Source organism: Adiantum capillus-veneris, chromosome 23, assembly GCF_014529385.1.
Source record: "Adiantum capillus-veneris isolate H3 chromosome 23, ASM1452938v2, whole genome shotgun sequence".
NCBI lineage: Eukaryota > Viridiplantae > Streptophyta > Polypodiopsida > Polypodiales > Pteridaceae > Adiantum > Adiantum capillus-veneris.
Window position 1 is genome coordinate 141,920,465 of NC_140953.1, and position 16,078 is coordinate 141,936,542.

At 45.0% G+C, this 16,078-nt stretch overlaps 1 protein-coding gene across 3 annotated transcripts in view; it reads left to right on the plus strand.

The window, feature by feature from the left end:
- The first annotated feature begins 618 nt into the window (after window positions 1–618).
- The window catches only part of LOC147428725 (uncharacterized), a 63,838-nt gene continuing 48,378 nt past the window's right edge, over window positions 619–16,078 (plus strand). The window contains exon 1 of one of the 3 annotated variants that reach the window (XM_086497677.1): window positions 619–1,230. In XM_086497677.1, the coding sequence (XP_086353803.1) occupies window positions 876–1,230 (355 nt within the window). In that variant the 5' untranslated portion in view covers window positions 619–875. The remainder of the gene's footprint in view (window positions 1,231–16,078) is intronic. The other 2 variants (XM_086497678.1, XM_086497679.1) reach the window with 2 other exon arrangements.

The following is a 16,078-nucleotide window of genomic DNA, read 5'->3' on the forward strand; positions in this document are numbered from 1 at the left end:
GAGTAGGTAGAGCGATTTAAGGTAGAAGAGATGCAGATCATATACGACCTATGCCAATAGTAAAAAAGTCTATGGGTATAGAAAAAAACCTCTTGGCTTATTCATGCTTAAGGGTCTTTGCACACCTAGATATTAATTAGGCTTTAGAGTTTTAACCATAGAATATGTGAGTGTTTCCTATCACCTTTTACAACATAATTTCTAGACTTCACCTAATTGCATGGCCAAATTTTGGACTTTTGGATTTCTCTTTAAAATTGACAAAAAGTGATAGGCTAACCAAAGTAAAAAAGGGATAGATGTATATAGTTTGCTTTGAATAAGCTCCCCTTTTTTTTTTTGGTGAATCCATTGATTAGGATAAAAGAAAAATCCATTTTGTGCACATTGCTTGCCTTATGACACCTCAAGTGCTAGATGGGATTGGAAATTTGAGAGAGGGGACGCTGTAGGATCTGATGTCAATCTTCTAATCCCATATTACATTGCAAGTGAACTTATTGTGATCCCATAAGAAGTGACCCCAATGTGATCTCCCCTTGCATCAAGTAGTGCGTGATAGCTTCTTGGGGTAGGGAATGGTCGTGGAGTGGCCATTCCCGGCCGTCGTGATGGGGGGAAGGGAGGCCACACATTGGAGGTGGACAAGTCAGCAGACAAAAGACTACGTTCCGCATGCTGATGTGGCCTCGATTCCATGCTCTGAGCGGCTGCAGGTGATTGGAGGAGGCTTATGGCGAGCAGATAGACGGTCATGATTTGCTGCCTTCCGACCCCCAACTGTGACGGTAATGCCCTCGCCCTGGAACAATTACCCAGCCCGTATGGCGGGCGGACTGGTTGTCGCTTTGGACTAGAATCAACCTTTAGTACTCATGAGAGCGAAGCTTGCCATGGCAAGCCAGTCGCCCCCGCCGTTGCCTGCAGACGCGGAGGTGGTGAGGAATATCGAGGTTTTGGCCGCCTTTGTGGCGAAGACAGGCGCCCAATTCGAGCAGTTGGCTCGCGTCAATACAGCAGGCGACCCTAAGTTTGGATTCTTGTTGGGTGACGGTCCGCCTGGCTCTGAGGCAGCACGCTCTCATGCATTCTACCAGTGGAAAAAGCAGCGCCTGGAGCAGCGGCTTTTTGCTACTGATGGTTCTGATGATCTCCAGCTTAAGATCTGTGCCATGGTTGATGAGGCTAGGACACCCTCAAAAGCCCCCTCCTCGGAGACACACTCTCTCAGTGAGTTCCTTGTCTGATTGCGTATTTGGAATGCACTTTTTGGCTGTCTATGGCCGTTCATTTTTCATGGCGAATGATTGTTTGGTAAGGTTTCTTTATTTCCAACGAAGGATAGTTATGGTCGCATAGGGCACATCCAATGTTGAAGTGACGAACTTAATTTGACACAAAAATAATATTCCAACTCCTGCTGCTATCCTTAACTTGTTTTCCTTGATGTTTTCCTGAATGTGTGTGTCACGTTCGGACCATATATAGGTGCAGTGCAGGGGCTTTGGAGCAAGTTATTCCGTGACACCACCATAGACATCAGAAACTCAATGAAGAGACTTGATACTGCAGCGAGATTTCACAAGGAAGCAGATTTATTTAATGTCAGAAACCTTTGTATACGTTTTGAAGGCAGAGGCCTTGAGAGGAGACGTGTGTACTTACCGTATGCACAGATTTGGAGGTTGTGAGGAATGCAGCTTTCCCTCAAGCACATTCATCACAGAAGGGTCTTGTACGTGGACTTCCCGTGACATGATTGTGCATAAGCTTTTCAACAAAGTGGTTTTTGTACGTAGTACGTGTATCACCGTAGGGGCTTTGTTGCTGGGTAGGATGCTTTTGCAAATTAGTTCCCACTTAGCTCTTATTCTTCCTTTAATTTTTGAATGAACAGCACCTGCGCTAGGTGCTTGAGCAGGTGCTGTTTATATCCCAAGCACGTGTTTGAGATATGAAACTGGAGAGCATGCCATTACATGCAACTTCGAACGTATGTAAACTTTGGTAAAATGATCTGCATGGTAATTCTTTATATGCAGGAGCGGCCTAATATTAGCTGATAGTACTTAATATACCGCAATGTAGCCAGGAATAGGGGTGTCTTTGACTACAAAAAGAGACTTGACAGCAACATTCAAATTGAATCTCCTCTCTCTCTCTCTCTCTCTCTCTCTCTCTCTCTCTCTCTTTCTCTCTCTCTCGGGGTTGTCAACTACCCTCCTTGTGGTTGAGATCCGCTATCCATTTTTGTTAAGCTTTGTCGTGGCTAGGCTCATGCTAGGCATCTTAAGAGCTATGGCAGAAACTGAATGAGAGATGAGGAGCACAAGATATGGTGACAATCACAAAGAGGGGAATTGGGGGGGGGGGAGGTCGGGGGGAGGGAGGGGAGAATAACACTAGTATGTAATAACAGAAGTTAACATGGATCTGATAAAAATGAGGGCAAGGGGCACTTATGCGACCTGAGCACAAAACACGAAGCCATATCCAGAGAGGCTCCGTGGACAAAAAGTAGGTCTATATTCCTATGTGCGCGTTGGGGGGGGGGGGGGGGGGGGGGGGGGGTGCAAGGAGATGCTCAATGTTTCTCGCATAACCCTAATTTAACTCTTCACCCAACATGTCTGGCTACATTCACTACTCCCTAAGGCTAATTAATTATACATAGAAGCATTGTCCTAATTAATACTCTCATCACATATGATTATGCTATTGAGATTGGTGCATACGAGGGACTTTGTAAGGAGCTAATAACTCAAAATTTTCTAGTCCAAAGGCACCATTCCTTGGCAACACTGTTAAAAGCAAATGGAGGGTTGCCACACAAGTAGCATAGCACTCATGGATATCACTTTCAATTCAAGGTTATGAACCAAGGACTAGCTATGGCAAGTCCTCTCTTTGACACAAGAGTGAAGGACATAAATACCACTCTAATCACCATTCCCCTACTTCCTTACATGGATTGTGTCACCACTCAATCTCAATGTCTATTTCTCTACCCTTTCTACTTGTCAATGCAAAGCATGCGAGACTTTAATGGAGGCCAAATAGGACTGTAGACCTAATGAAGGCTAAAATTTTATTTACGAGGCTGAAATACAGTCATGCAATGCGATATTAGTGCTACCAGCTTGTGATGGTTCTTATCTCCAACACCCACCTCTTTGTGTGCGGTTTGAATTTAACGTGTTGAAGAAGATAATCCAAAGTAGGTCGAGGAAGACACTTGGTGAGAAAATTTGCAAATTATCCTTGGCAAGAGATGGTAGAGAAATTGCAAGATGTTTTAAAGTGAGTTGAACAAACATGGAATGAAGATAAATGGTTTAATAGACCAAAGAATCAACATTTGGGAGACCAAATTAATGATGTCCATTGTGGTACTAAACTGCATAGAGTGATTAGAAGTGGAACATGGAGTGTTAACTGCAAGGAGCTGATGATGTGGCAAATGATGATTTGCACAACTGTTGAGGTATTGATGTGGTTGTGCCGATGACTTGTTATCAATGGGGTTGATGCCGCTAACATGGTGTTGCGTGGATGGTATGGCAGCAGTGACATGGCACTAGTAGAAGTAGCATCTAAAGATTAAACAAAAGCGAGAAGAGGCTCCTAAAGGCTAAAATCAGAGATTGCTAGCAAAAAGCATACCTCACTCTAGTTTGTGTTAAAGTTATGCATGTCACGGGAATGTGCACCACATACCAACGGAAAAGAACAGACTGAGCAACTTTAAGCACTTCAAATAACAATTGAACAGAAAGAGATGCACGGCACGAGACGAGTGGCGGCGGAGTTCCACCCCAAGAGAGCACTGGCCCCAAACCTTGGCGCCCCTTTCGGTATTTCTTTATATTGCTTCAACTTAGTACATTTCCATGCCTCTGCTCTACATCAGAGTGAGAGCCCATGTTCATATCTAATGGCCCTTACCCTCTAAAAGTAGTCTACATGAAAAGCATTCAAACCCAAAAGCAACTAGTCAAAAAGCTGCTAGCGCGTTTTTAGGGAATCCGTACACTTGCCACGTCAGCACATGTCAATGCAAAACACAGAAATCCGTACACGTTGCCACGTCAGTGAGTAAGCGCGTTTTGCGGGGATCTGTACAGCAGGTGCCACTTCATCAATTTTCCATGCTAGTTTCTTGGGTGCTTTATTTTAATGCCTTTAGTCACTTGGGCCCCATCAGACGGGGTTCCATAAGTTGGTGGGAACATTTTTGTAAAAATAGGCCTCTCGACAAGACTTTGCAAGTTGGTAAAACTTCTGCTGCTGCTTCTTCGAGGGTTTAGGCCCCTCGGCTATGATCTGCAGGTTGGCTTCGTTCTTCAATGGCTTGGCACGTCAGTAGTTTGTGACAATGCATCTCAAGTGAATGCTCAGTGTGATCCGGTTGATTTATTGTCTTTTTAGGTATGTTTACTTATTTGACATGAGAATTGGGTCGGGCAATTCAATTGAGAGGCATATAAGGACCCCCGCCCCCATGGTAATAACCATCCAATTCATTGCAAAGTCGGTGAATCTCTCCCTCTCTCTAGTGTATTCTCTCTCTATCTCTATCTATGCTTTTGCATCTCTTCTTTGACACAGTATCAGAGCTTTTGATTTGGTGACCGTGGGAGTGTTGACGCAAGAAGAAGAGTGAGCGCGAGATCCGATGGTGGGGACTCCCGCACGACGGCTGAAACAAGGCTACGTGGGGGAGGTAGTGATCAAGAAAGAAGAGTGGATTGTGCTGTAATGTGTAGCAGAAGTGATTGATGGTGAATGCTCAGGATGAGTGCTTAGTGTATACTCAAGGTTCCTTTTACTTAATGAGATAGGTGTGGAAAAGACTAGAGAGAGAAGAGAGAGATATTGTGAGTGGAGACAAAGAAGACTAACATCGGATGGGGTCCCAAACCCCCGTCCAAGGGTCTCCCTCTCTATTGCTAGTGGGGTATTTGCTTTAGATTGCACAAATGTTGATAAAATGGATCTAGATGCTGAGATGCTGATGGGATTTAGCGGTAAATGCTTGGATCTGTGAGGCTAAGGGCTGAAAATGCAAATGCTAGGGATGTTGACGGGAATCTGCAAACTCGACGAGTCTATGGGCTGATCTGGCATGGTCGATGTTGAGAATGGGCTGAAAACTGAAATCGATGGCTGATCTGCTGGCTATTCTGAAAATGCTGGTACTTGATGGGAGATGGTAGTGCTAGGGCTGATGTCACAAAGTGATGACGTGTCTTCCCGAGAGCATGTGGGAAACCCTAGGCTTGACTGCTGTTGAAAACCCTAATTCTGCAAACCCTAACCCTAAAACCTGCAAACCTTAAAATCTGCCAAAAACCCTAACCCTAACCCTAACCCTAACCCTAACCCTAAAACCTGTCCTAAACCCTAATCCTAACCCTAGGCAGCAGGGCAGAATTACCGGAAATTGCGTTGGCATGCTGATGTGTCACCGTACGGATAAAAAGCTGAATTTTGCAGCCCAGCGACGCAATTTGGCTGCTTTATTGGCTACGCAATTTTTAAGCTTGTGAGAGAGAACTGATTGCTTTATTTTTACAAACTCAAGAGAGGGTTTGTGTTAGATAGAGAGAGAACACTTTGCTTTTGAACTGGAAGCTTTTGAGGCTCTGCTTTTTGGGCATCCCTTGTAATTTTTAAATAAGTGGTTTAGGGCTCACTTTGAAGAGCATCTGGATGCAGAGTCTGAGAGTGAAACCCTAACCGCTCTCTTGTACTTTTGACATTGATTTAATACATAAAGAAATACCGAAAGAGGCGCCAGTCTTTGGGGCCAATATCTCTAGGCACGGAACTCCGCCAGGCCAGTGCAAATCTATTGTGATCTGTGAATTGTTTTGAAGTGGTTATTTGGTGCTGTCGTGATTGATTCTTGACTTGGAGTGTCCAAGTCTGTTACAGTGGTATCGGGAAATTTGATTCCCAATTTTTTTTTCCGTAGCACCTATGGCTTTACGCAAGGATTAGTCGACTTTCTCTGTATCTGGAGATACAGGCAGGGATCACAACGAAGATTCCGGCAGAGTATGGCCCGCCTTGGCCTACTCAGGCGGAGCGACGAGAGATGGAGCGTCGTCAATTGATCGGCGATGCAATAAAGATGATGCTCAATTTTGCCAAGGACCCAAAATTTGCAAAATATATGAGCGAGACTTCTTTTCAGGAAGTGCACGAGTAGTGGCAGAAAACCACAACACCACCCCCGAAACCCACTCTCAAGACACCTTCTGCTCACAAGAAATATTCAGAGAAGTAATTAGAAGAGGTGGTTGATGCACGGATTGCTCAGCTTTTTCACGCGCAAAAGAAAGCCAAAAAGCACGGCAAAAAGCAGAAGAAAGGCATTGACTTGCGGGGTTATTTGGGTCGTTAGTCGACATTTGACAAAGCAAAGAAACAGAAGAAGCGTGTTCATTTTGAATGAGTACCCAGTTCTTCTTCTTCTGACGGTTCTTCTAGCTCTTCAGATTCGAGCGAAGAAGACAGAAAAGGCAAAAAGTGAAGCAAGAAACAACGCTTCAGAAAGGGCAAGAAAAAGGCAAAGAAGTCTAAATCTCGCCCAGTGACTGACAGTTCTACTGAGGACTCGTCTACAGAGAGTTCTTACTCCGATGATGGAAACTTTTATGCGAACAAGAAGAATTTTTATAAAGCCAACCAGTATGATTTTCTGGAAGATAAAAGCAAGAAAGTCCGAGAGTTTAAGGAAGGTGGACACTCGATCAAATTTGATACTTTTTCAGGATACTCAAATGCTTCGAAGGCTTTGTCTTTTATACAGCAGTTTGACATCGCTTTCACGGGAGGACGCTACTCAGAGCACTCCAAGATTCGGAGAGCTGCCTCTTACTTTAAGGGGAATGCTCACACTTGGTGGTCCACGGTTCTTTTAAACAAGACTGCGCCAGTTAAATGGCTGAAATTTAAGAAGCTTTTTATTTCTTCTTGGTTGACGCAAGAGTATGAACGCGATATACGAGCTGCTTGGAACCATCTTCGGATGACCAAGAAAGATACAATAAATGCTTACTATGAGAGATTGTGGAGCTCTTTTCTACCCGCCTCTTCATTCAAGAAGATCTCGTTCAGAGAACAGATTGAGCGGTTCACCTTGGGTCTACCTACAGAGATCCGAGATCATTGCTTGGAACAGAAGTCAGCTTCTATTCAGGAGTTGATGAGTCATGCGAAGCGGGGCTTTGCCATTCACTCTGGCAGTCTGACCTACCCCACAGATGAGGCCATGACACAACGAGCCGAACAGACTTCTGGGAATGAAAGTAGAAAGAAAAAGAGCAACCCAGAGAAGAAGGATGCATGACCCAAGCTTACTCCTCAGGAGCGAGCTCGCTTCATCAAGGAGGGGAAGTGCTTTGGATGCGGGGAACATGGACATATCTCCGCGAAGTGCCCTAAAAAGGCACAGAAAGAACAGAATGATAAGGACGACGACAGGCCTGAGAGTTCGAGAGCAACTGAGAAACGTGGACGAAAAGGCAAGATGAAAACAGGACTGGTTCCGGATTGTGTGGGTACCGATCCCAACACCATGGACGAGAGTACAGAACTTTACCGAGCTTGAGGCAAAGTGAAAGATCAAGAGGCCCTGATCTTCTTTGATGGAGGAGCCAAGGCCAACTTCATTTCATCGGAATTGGCGGCACGGCTCGAGATCACTCTCGATCGGATGGGACCACTTGCGGAGGCAGTTCTAGCGGCATCCGGCAGGGACGTAGCCATTACACCTGTCATTGGCAAACTTGGTTGCATTGTTAGGGGTATTTGGGGCATGAGGACTTCTTCATAATGCTTTTGGAGGGTTGTGATGTTCTCTTAGGGATTCCCTGGTACCACAAGAACAACTCCGTGGTCGATTATCAAACGAGGAAAGCGACTTTGACTACAGAGAAGGGCAGAACCATTGTACTTGATATTAAACTGAAGGGCGAGTCTGGCCGTATTGTATCGGCTTTGGCCATTTCTCAATTAATGAAATCCAGTCTGTTTGTTTACTTGATCTTTATGAAAGAATTGAGCGATAAGGATAGGACAAACATGTCTAAACTTGATAAAGAACGCCAAGATTTTCTCCACTCTCACGCCGATTGCTTCTCAGAAGGCCTACTAGGCGAGTTACTACCTGCTCGTCCCGAAGATCATACCATTGATCTGATACTTGGAAGCACACCACCGAACCGGCCACCTTATCGTGTGAGCCGAGCACAGAATGAAGAGATTATGAACCAAGTGAGATCTCTTGGAAAAGGGTCTTGTCCAACCTAGTACTTCACGGTATTGCTTTCCAGTGTTTGGTTTTGAAGAAAGACGGATCTTGGAGAATGTGCATCGATTATAGAGCTCTCAACAAAATCACCATCAAGAACAGATTTTCGATCCCTAGGATCGATGATATACTCGACAGGTTACAGGGATCCTCGTGCTTCAGCAGGATTGATCTGAAGATTGGATATCATCAGATCAGGATCGCGCTAGGAGACGTCTACAAGACAGCTTTTTGGACGACTTTTGGGTTATTTGAGTTTTTGGTGATGCCTTTTGGCTTAACCAATGCTCCTGCGACATTTAACCGGATGATGGATAAGATTTTTTGAGAGTACAGGCTATTTGTTGGCACTTTCTTTGACGACATCATTGTTTTCTCCAGGAATGAGGCAGAACACAGAGATCATCTGCTTCAAGTCTTCCAGGCATTACGAGATCACAAGTTAGTGAAGTGATTTTTTTCTACCAGAGATACACTTTTTGGGACACATTGTCTCAGCAGAGCAGGAGTGCAAATGGATCCGGCCAAGATAGAGACTATACGTGATTGGCCCGATTTGAAGAATGTCCATGAAGTTAGAAGCTTCTTGGGACTGTGTTCGTACTACAGGCGGTTCATTCGAAAGTTTGCAGAGGTTGCTTCCCCTTTGCATATCTTGACACAGAAAGGAGTCCCTTTCTCGTGGGGACCCACAGAGGTGACTGCCTTTGAGACATTGAAAGAGAAATTGACTACGGGACCAGTTTTGACTTTGCCGGACTTGCAGAAGTCATTTGAAGTATATTGTGATGCTTGTGGTCGTAATCTGGGTGCGGTCTTAATGCAAGAATGCCATGTCATTGCTTACGAGAGCCGATTGTTCTCTAGGCCGGAAATGACAGCATAGATTTACGAGAAAGAGCTTTTGGCGGTTATCCATGCTTTTACTCAGTGGCGGCATTACCTACTCGGAGCGGATTTTACTGTCTTTACAGACCATCAGAGTTTGGGCTACTTCTTGTCACAGAAGCAGCTTTCGGAAAAGCAGATGCGGTGGGCGAACATCTTGTCACAGTTTCACTTCCAGATTGTCCATGTGCAGGGACAGAAGAATGTGGTGGCAGATGCTTTGTCTCGAAAGCCGTTGGTTCTGGCTATTTCCGCGATACATCATAGGAGCTTCGAGGATATGGTCGACCAGTATGCCACAAATACAGATTTTGCAGATATTTTCACACGGATACGGGATGGGGAGACAGTAGAAGGATACTCCATTCGGGAAGGCTACTTGATGAGAAAAACCATGTTGTGCGTTACACAGCCGTTTAGGGAAAAGGTTATGATTGAATGCCACTGTCCACCTTTTACGGGTCACCGCGGCATTGCTACCACCATGAAAAGGGGTAGAGAGATATTTCTTTTGGCCGAGACTCAAAAAGGATGTGGAAGAGTTTGTGCGCAGTTGCTTAGTATGCCAGAAGGTCAAGTTTGACAAGCATAAGGCACAGGGATTGTTGCAGCCTTTACCCATACCCACCCGCCCCTGGGAAAATATTGCAATGGATTTCTTTTTTGATCTCTCGAGAACACATAGTGGTCACGATGGTAGCTGGACTGTTATTGATAGATTTAGCAAACAGGCTCATTTCATTCCAGTGAAGAAAAAAATTAAGCCGGATGACTTAGCGAGATTGTTTGTGGCCCAGATCTTCAGATTACATGGCATGCCTGAGACGATTGTTTCTGACAGAGACCCCAAATTTACGAGTTTGTTTTGGAAGGCAATTTGGGAGAACATTGGCACGCGGTTGCAGTTCTCGCCATCGTTCCACCCGCAGATTGATGGGCAATTTGAGATTGCAAATTCAGTGGTTCTAGATTTATTGAAGTCTTATATCTCGGATCAGAAGACTCAATGGGAAAAGTACCTACCTTTGGTGTAATTTGCCTACAACAACACGATACACTCTTCGACGGGGAAGGCGCCATTTGAGATTGTTGAAGGTGCTGCGAAGGTTCCACCCTTCCTAAGCACGAAAGATAAGATTTTTGAAGCGGATGAATATACGCGAGACTTAGATACGGCTTTTGCCAAGATTCGCGAGACTTTGCAAAAGTCTCAAGAACGATAGAACAAGGCAGCAGATCGCCATCGTCACGACTTGGAATTGAAGGAGGATGATTGGGTGCTCTTACGTTTTGAGAAGGCACGCCTAAGAAAGAAAAAGGGAAAGGAGAGGCTTTTTCCAAAGCTTAGTGTAACAAATTGTTGACGTGTCAAAGCCTAAAGAATGGAGCCAACTTACAGATGATGTGGCTGTCCGAGAGCAGAAACCCTAACCCTAATTTCTACCAAAAACCCTAACTGCAAACCCTAATTTTGGAAACCCTAACCCTAAAACCTGCAAACCCTAATTCTAGAAACCCTAAGAAGAACAAGTAACAGAAGAAGAAGTCCTACCAACTTATGGGGACCTCGTTCGATGGGGCCCCAAGTGACATAAAGGCATTAAAAATAAAGCAGAACACGCTCAAGAGACTTTGCACATCAAAATATGATGATGTGGCACCTGTACGAACGTTCTGGAATTCGCGGCGGATTTTTAGGGAAATCCCGTAATTTTAGGAAAGTGATTTTTTGGGGTCAGCTTTTCATATTTGATGCTTTTAGGCTTTGGGCCTTTAAATATGAGCATTGGGGGCCCTCTTTGGCACTTTTTAGCGCGCAGATTGCAGAGCAGGTGCTCCTCGGCTGTTGTACTTTGCGAATCAGCAGTAATATAAAGAAATACCGAAAGGGGCACCAAGGTTTGGGGCCAATACTCTCTGGGGTGGAATTCCGCCACTCCGGGCCGCGTGTCGTCCCTCTCTCTCTCTCTCTCTGTTCACTTATTATTGAAGTGCTAAAAGTCTATTCAGTTTGTTCTTTTCTATTGGCATGTGGTGCCTACCTTATGATAGTGGTATCAGAGCATCGGGCGTGTGCTTTTCTGAAAGCATACTGGTCCTACAAAAGAGCAGACAGAGCTATAGGAATTTTACCGGACTTATTAGCCACTCCCACCCATACTTCATTGCGCATTGGGCACGCTCCCGTCTTCACCGCTCATGTCTTACAGGGCATAAGCCAATTAAGATCACTTGCAAGAGAAGGATCCAGATTTGTTTCAAGTCATTGTTTTTCTCAGAAGCAATGCCATGCAGATATTGATGTCTACAGCTACCAAGCAGCATACTCCAAGTACTTGGCAAGCTTTCAAGGAAAAAAATAATAATTTGCCCTAAGTTATATGGTTTCTGACATCTTCCTTCGGAGTGCAACTTATGGCAAAGTGGGGTATCCTGAAATGCTTGCCATGGAAACCCTAATAGTTTATAACTTGAAATTTCTCGACATCTCTCAGTAGATGTCTCTTCATGAACTGATGACCTTGGAGGTCCGATGTGACTGATATATCTTGGGACTACCATCGCCACCAACGAAAACACTGTTTGTCCAAGAGCTGATGGACCATGCCGTGCTCGGCCACGACCCTATGGAAGAAACCTAGCCCTAATTTTTGATGCAGGTTTGAGGATGGAAAGTCAGTCGACTTTTCGAGCTCGACTGATGTCGAGATTGCTTTTAAAGTTTGAGTTCTGTTTGATCTTGTTTGGTGATCCTGTTTGGAATTTGTTTGAAATGGATGGTATTTGTTTTGGACCTGTTTTGGTGCCGATTTGAATTGTTTGACTCTTGTTTGAAACTGGTTTCAATGATTGGTCCCGGGTGGAGAAGTGAGAAATATTGTTTTGGTATTGTTTGAACCTCGGAACGACGCAGGCCGATGCCTGGGGAGCGTTTCATTGTTTGTTTGAAAACCTCGGAACGGCGCAGGCGGATGCTTGGGGAGCATTTCGTTGTAGCTAGAAAACCTCCGAACGACGCAGACCGATGCTTGGAGAGCGTTTGGTTGTATGCTTGAACCTCCGAGCGACATAGACTGCGGTCTGGGGAGCGTTTGGTTGTACAGTCCTCTGAGCTCATGGCCTAGACCTTTTTAGGTTATTTGCGGGGGGAGTGACGAGGTAGTTGTTGAGTAGCTTTATACCGCAGACCGTTTGTCTCGGAGGAGTGCTCAGCGGCGCTGTTTGTTTGTGTCTTGTAACATGCATATGTGAGCATTTGTGTTGCATTGTGATGTGTCAATTACTGAATATTCCTAATTGGATGAGATTGCCTGGGTATGTAATTTTAGTGCATCAAGACACCCGTGGAAGATCAGTACGGTCTGGGTGTGATGACTAATTTTACTACGCTAGAATATTAAGAGTTCCGATCTGGACGAAAGGAGAAGCTAACTCCTTGATCAAAACAGCCGAAAGGAGAAGCTAACTCCTTAATAAAAAGAGCACATTGATTCTCCCTCGGAAATTTTTGAGCTAACTTGAGTTGTTTTGCAGATATGCTGTAATCGCGGACGATTACTCCCTTTCAAGAAGGGGAGATGTAACAAATTGTTGACGTGTCAAAGCCTAAAGAATGGAGCCAACTTACAGATGACGTGGCTGTCCGAGAGCAGAAACCCTAACCCTAATTTCTGCCAAAAACCCTAACTGCAAACCCTAATTCTAGAAACCCACAAGTAACAGAAGAAGAAGTCTTACCAACTTATTGGGACCCCGTCCGATGGGGCCTCAAGTGACATAAAGGCATTAAAAATAAAGCAGAACACGCTCAAAAGACTTTGCACATCAAAATATGATGATGTGGCACCTGTACGAACGTTCCGGAATTCGCGGCAGATTTTTAGGGAAATCCCGAAATTTTAGGAAAGTGATTTTTTGGGGTCAGCTTTTCATATTTGATGCTTTTAGGCTTTGGGCCTTTAAATATGAGCCTTGGGGGCCCTCTCTGACAATTTTTAGCGCGCAGATTGCAGAGGAGGTGCTCCCCGGCTGTTGTACTTTGCGAATCAGCAGTAATATAAAGAAATACCGAAAGGGGCGCCAAGGTTTGGGGCCAATACTCTCTTGGGTGGAATTCCGCCACTCCGTGCCGCGTGTCGTCTCTCTCTCTCTCTCTCAGTTCACTTGTTATTGAAGTGCTAAAAGTCTGTTCAGTCTGTCCTTTTCTATTGGCACATGGTGCCCGCCTTCTGACACTTAGTATGCGATACTACAGACCTTTCCAAATCACTGAAAAGATAAATGATGTCTCCTTCCGACTGAAACTGCCAGATACTTGGAGAATTCACAATGCATTTCATGTGAGTCTCTTGAAACCTTTTAAGGGTGATGTGTCTGATGATGGGGAGCCTGATGAGCAACCCGAAGTGGAAGAAAACGAGGAGATCCTTGTTCATGAACAGATTGTGGCACATAAGGATACGAAGAATAAACGTAAAGTCTGAAGGCGGTTCTTGGTTAAGTTCAAGAACTATCCTCATTGGATGCGAAGTGGATGGAGGAGGAGGACCTAGTAGATACTTCTCAGATTGTGAAACTTTACCTCGATGCTTTTGGTTAAGCATAGTCTACTTCAAATGGAACCCATAAATTCAGCTTGGCCGGAGATTTGGTGCACAGGGATGCACAAGAGGGGAGCCACTCCGCTCCTTTGTTAACAGATGCCTTGATTTAGATACTAGAGTCACTGATGTCTCTTGGAGCTTCAGGGATACTGAAAGCTGACAATATTCTGCTGTATGACTTTATGAAATGGAATTCCAGATTATGATATTGATTTGTTCTTGACTTCTTTTAAGTGCAGGAAGTGATAGACGAAATGACTGCAGCATTTTGGTTTGATTGATCTCGAATAGACATGGTTGCAATAGGGTTTAGTCAATCGGACATCGATGAGATCCCGATTGGATCTAGATGCGATTGCTAGCTACATTGCCGATAAATCATGGTCTAAGATCCGAATGAATGTTGAATGTCATGTGATGTCTAGTGATGTCCTGTGATGTTGTGTGATGTGACTGTCGATTTGGTACATGTGCTAGATGTGTGTTCCTAGTACGTAGGTACTAACAGTCAGTGTCTGCTAAGACGGTTTATGGCTTCTGTCTGTTTTGCAGGCGTACTTGAGGGCGATTACAATGCTTTCAAGAAGGGGGTATGTCACAAAGTGATGATGTGTCACGTGACACATCCCAACCCTATGTGTTCGTGGACAAGCTACACCATAGCAGGGTTCTCGTCAGTCAAGTCAGTTTAGATTAGCAATGATCTGGCACTTTTGTGAGTCTTTTCGTAGACCGTGCATGCCCAGTCACTTAGCATAGATGCATATCCTTCGGTTGCACACAGCATGATCATCAGTATTCCCTTCAGGATCCATCAGATTCAGTCAGGGGAATTTTCCAGTGCATTTAGCCTATTTTCTTATTTTTGGTTATTTTCACTTATTATTTTTAAGTGACTTTCCAACAAAAGTAGGTAGGGCAATTTTGCTAAGTTAATATATAAGCAAACCCAAGTTAGCACTTTCTGGCAGAAGAGGCAGCAGGAGCTTCCCGCTCAACAGGCAACTTCTCAGCAGTACCCCCCAGCACCCCCAACGTTTTTGGATCCCATCCTCGCCGGGCAAGTTCCCATTCCCAGCAGATTCCCTTCGCCATCAAGTTCCCCCTTCTGGCACTTGTTCCCCCTGCAGATCAGCCCCTTCTTTAGCGTTTTACTCACCAAAGATCTGCCCCAACTCAGCGTTTTTACTAACGCTAGGGACTGCTGCAGATCAGCGTTTTTCTAGCATATAGCCCAGCGTTTTTGGCAAGAAAAAGCCAGCAGGTCAGCGTTTTTGGTTTCAGCCCCTAACCACCGCAGATACACACAGTTTCAGCCTTAGACACAGAAGCAGATCAGCCCCCAAGTTGGTTGCAGATGTTCCCCCAATATCAGCCATAAAAATGCAGCCAAAACAGTCATTTCCAGCCACCGAAACAGTCCCGAAATTCAGCGATTAGAAGATCTCAGATTTCAGCCATCAAGTCGTCGTCGTCACCACCGTCGTTGTCATCGGCATAGTCCATTGCATACGCATTGTACACCTTTGTGCAATCAAAGTAGACCACTCTCGCCGACGAGAGTGGGGCCTTCGGAGGAGGGTTTTACAAATTCTCAGGTGTCGTATCTCTTCTCTCTCCTTCTCTCAGTCTCATTCACTTGCACGCACAATATCCACTCACTTTGTTCGTGATCACAACACTCTACAAGACGGAAGGCTCTCTCCTTCCCTAAGAACTAAAAGGAACCTTGAGCAATAAAGATCACTAATCTTGACAAAATGCAACATTCATTCCGCTGCACCTTACATTGGTATCAGAGCTTTGGAAGTGTTCTGCATTACTCAAGGAAAGAACCACAAGAACCACAAGAAATTTTTTGCTTGTTGCGGTCGCACGAACCCGAAGTTCGCTTGGGCGTGTCGATTCCTAATCGTATTTTGCTGGAGAGTGACAGGAATCCCAAGAAAGAAGGGCTTGTCCAGCCTTCCCTTGTGTCTCTTTTCACTCATTGAGAGCGGACCGTGCACTTAGCGGCCGGCCAATCGACGTGAGGTGGGAAAAAGCAACCTTGGTGTGAGCGCAAGGCCGCCAAGGGGTGCGCCCACAGAAAAGGGTAGAACTCGGGTGAAGAGAAGATCCTTCTCCAACGCGATTTGCAAGCGAAAGAAAACCTCAAGAACCCCAAGAACCCAAGACCCTCACGACTCAAGAACCTCAAGAACCCAAGATTCTCACGAATCAAGGACCTCAAGAACCTCAAGACCCTCAAGAACCCAAGTTCCTC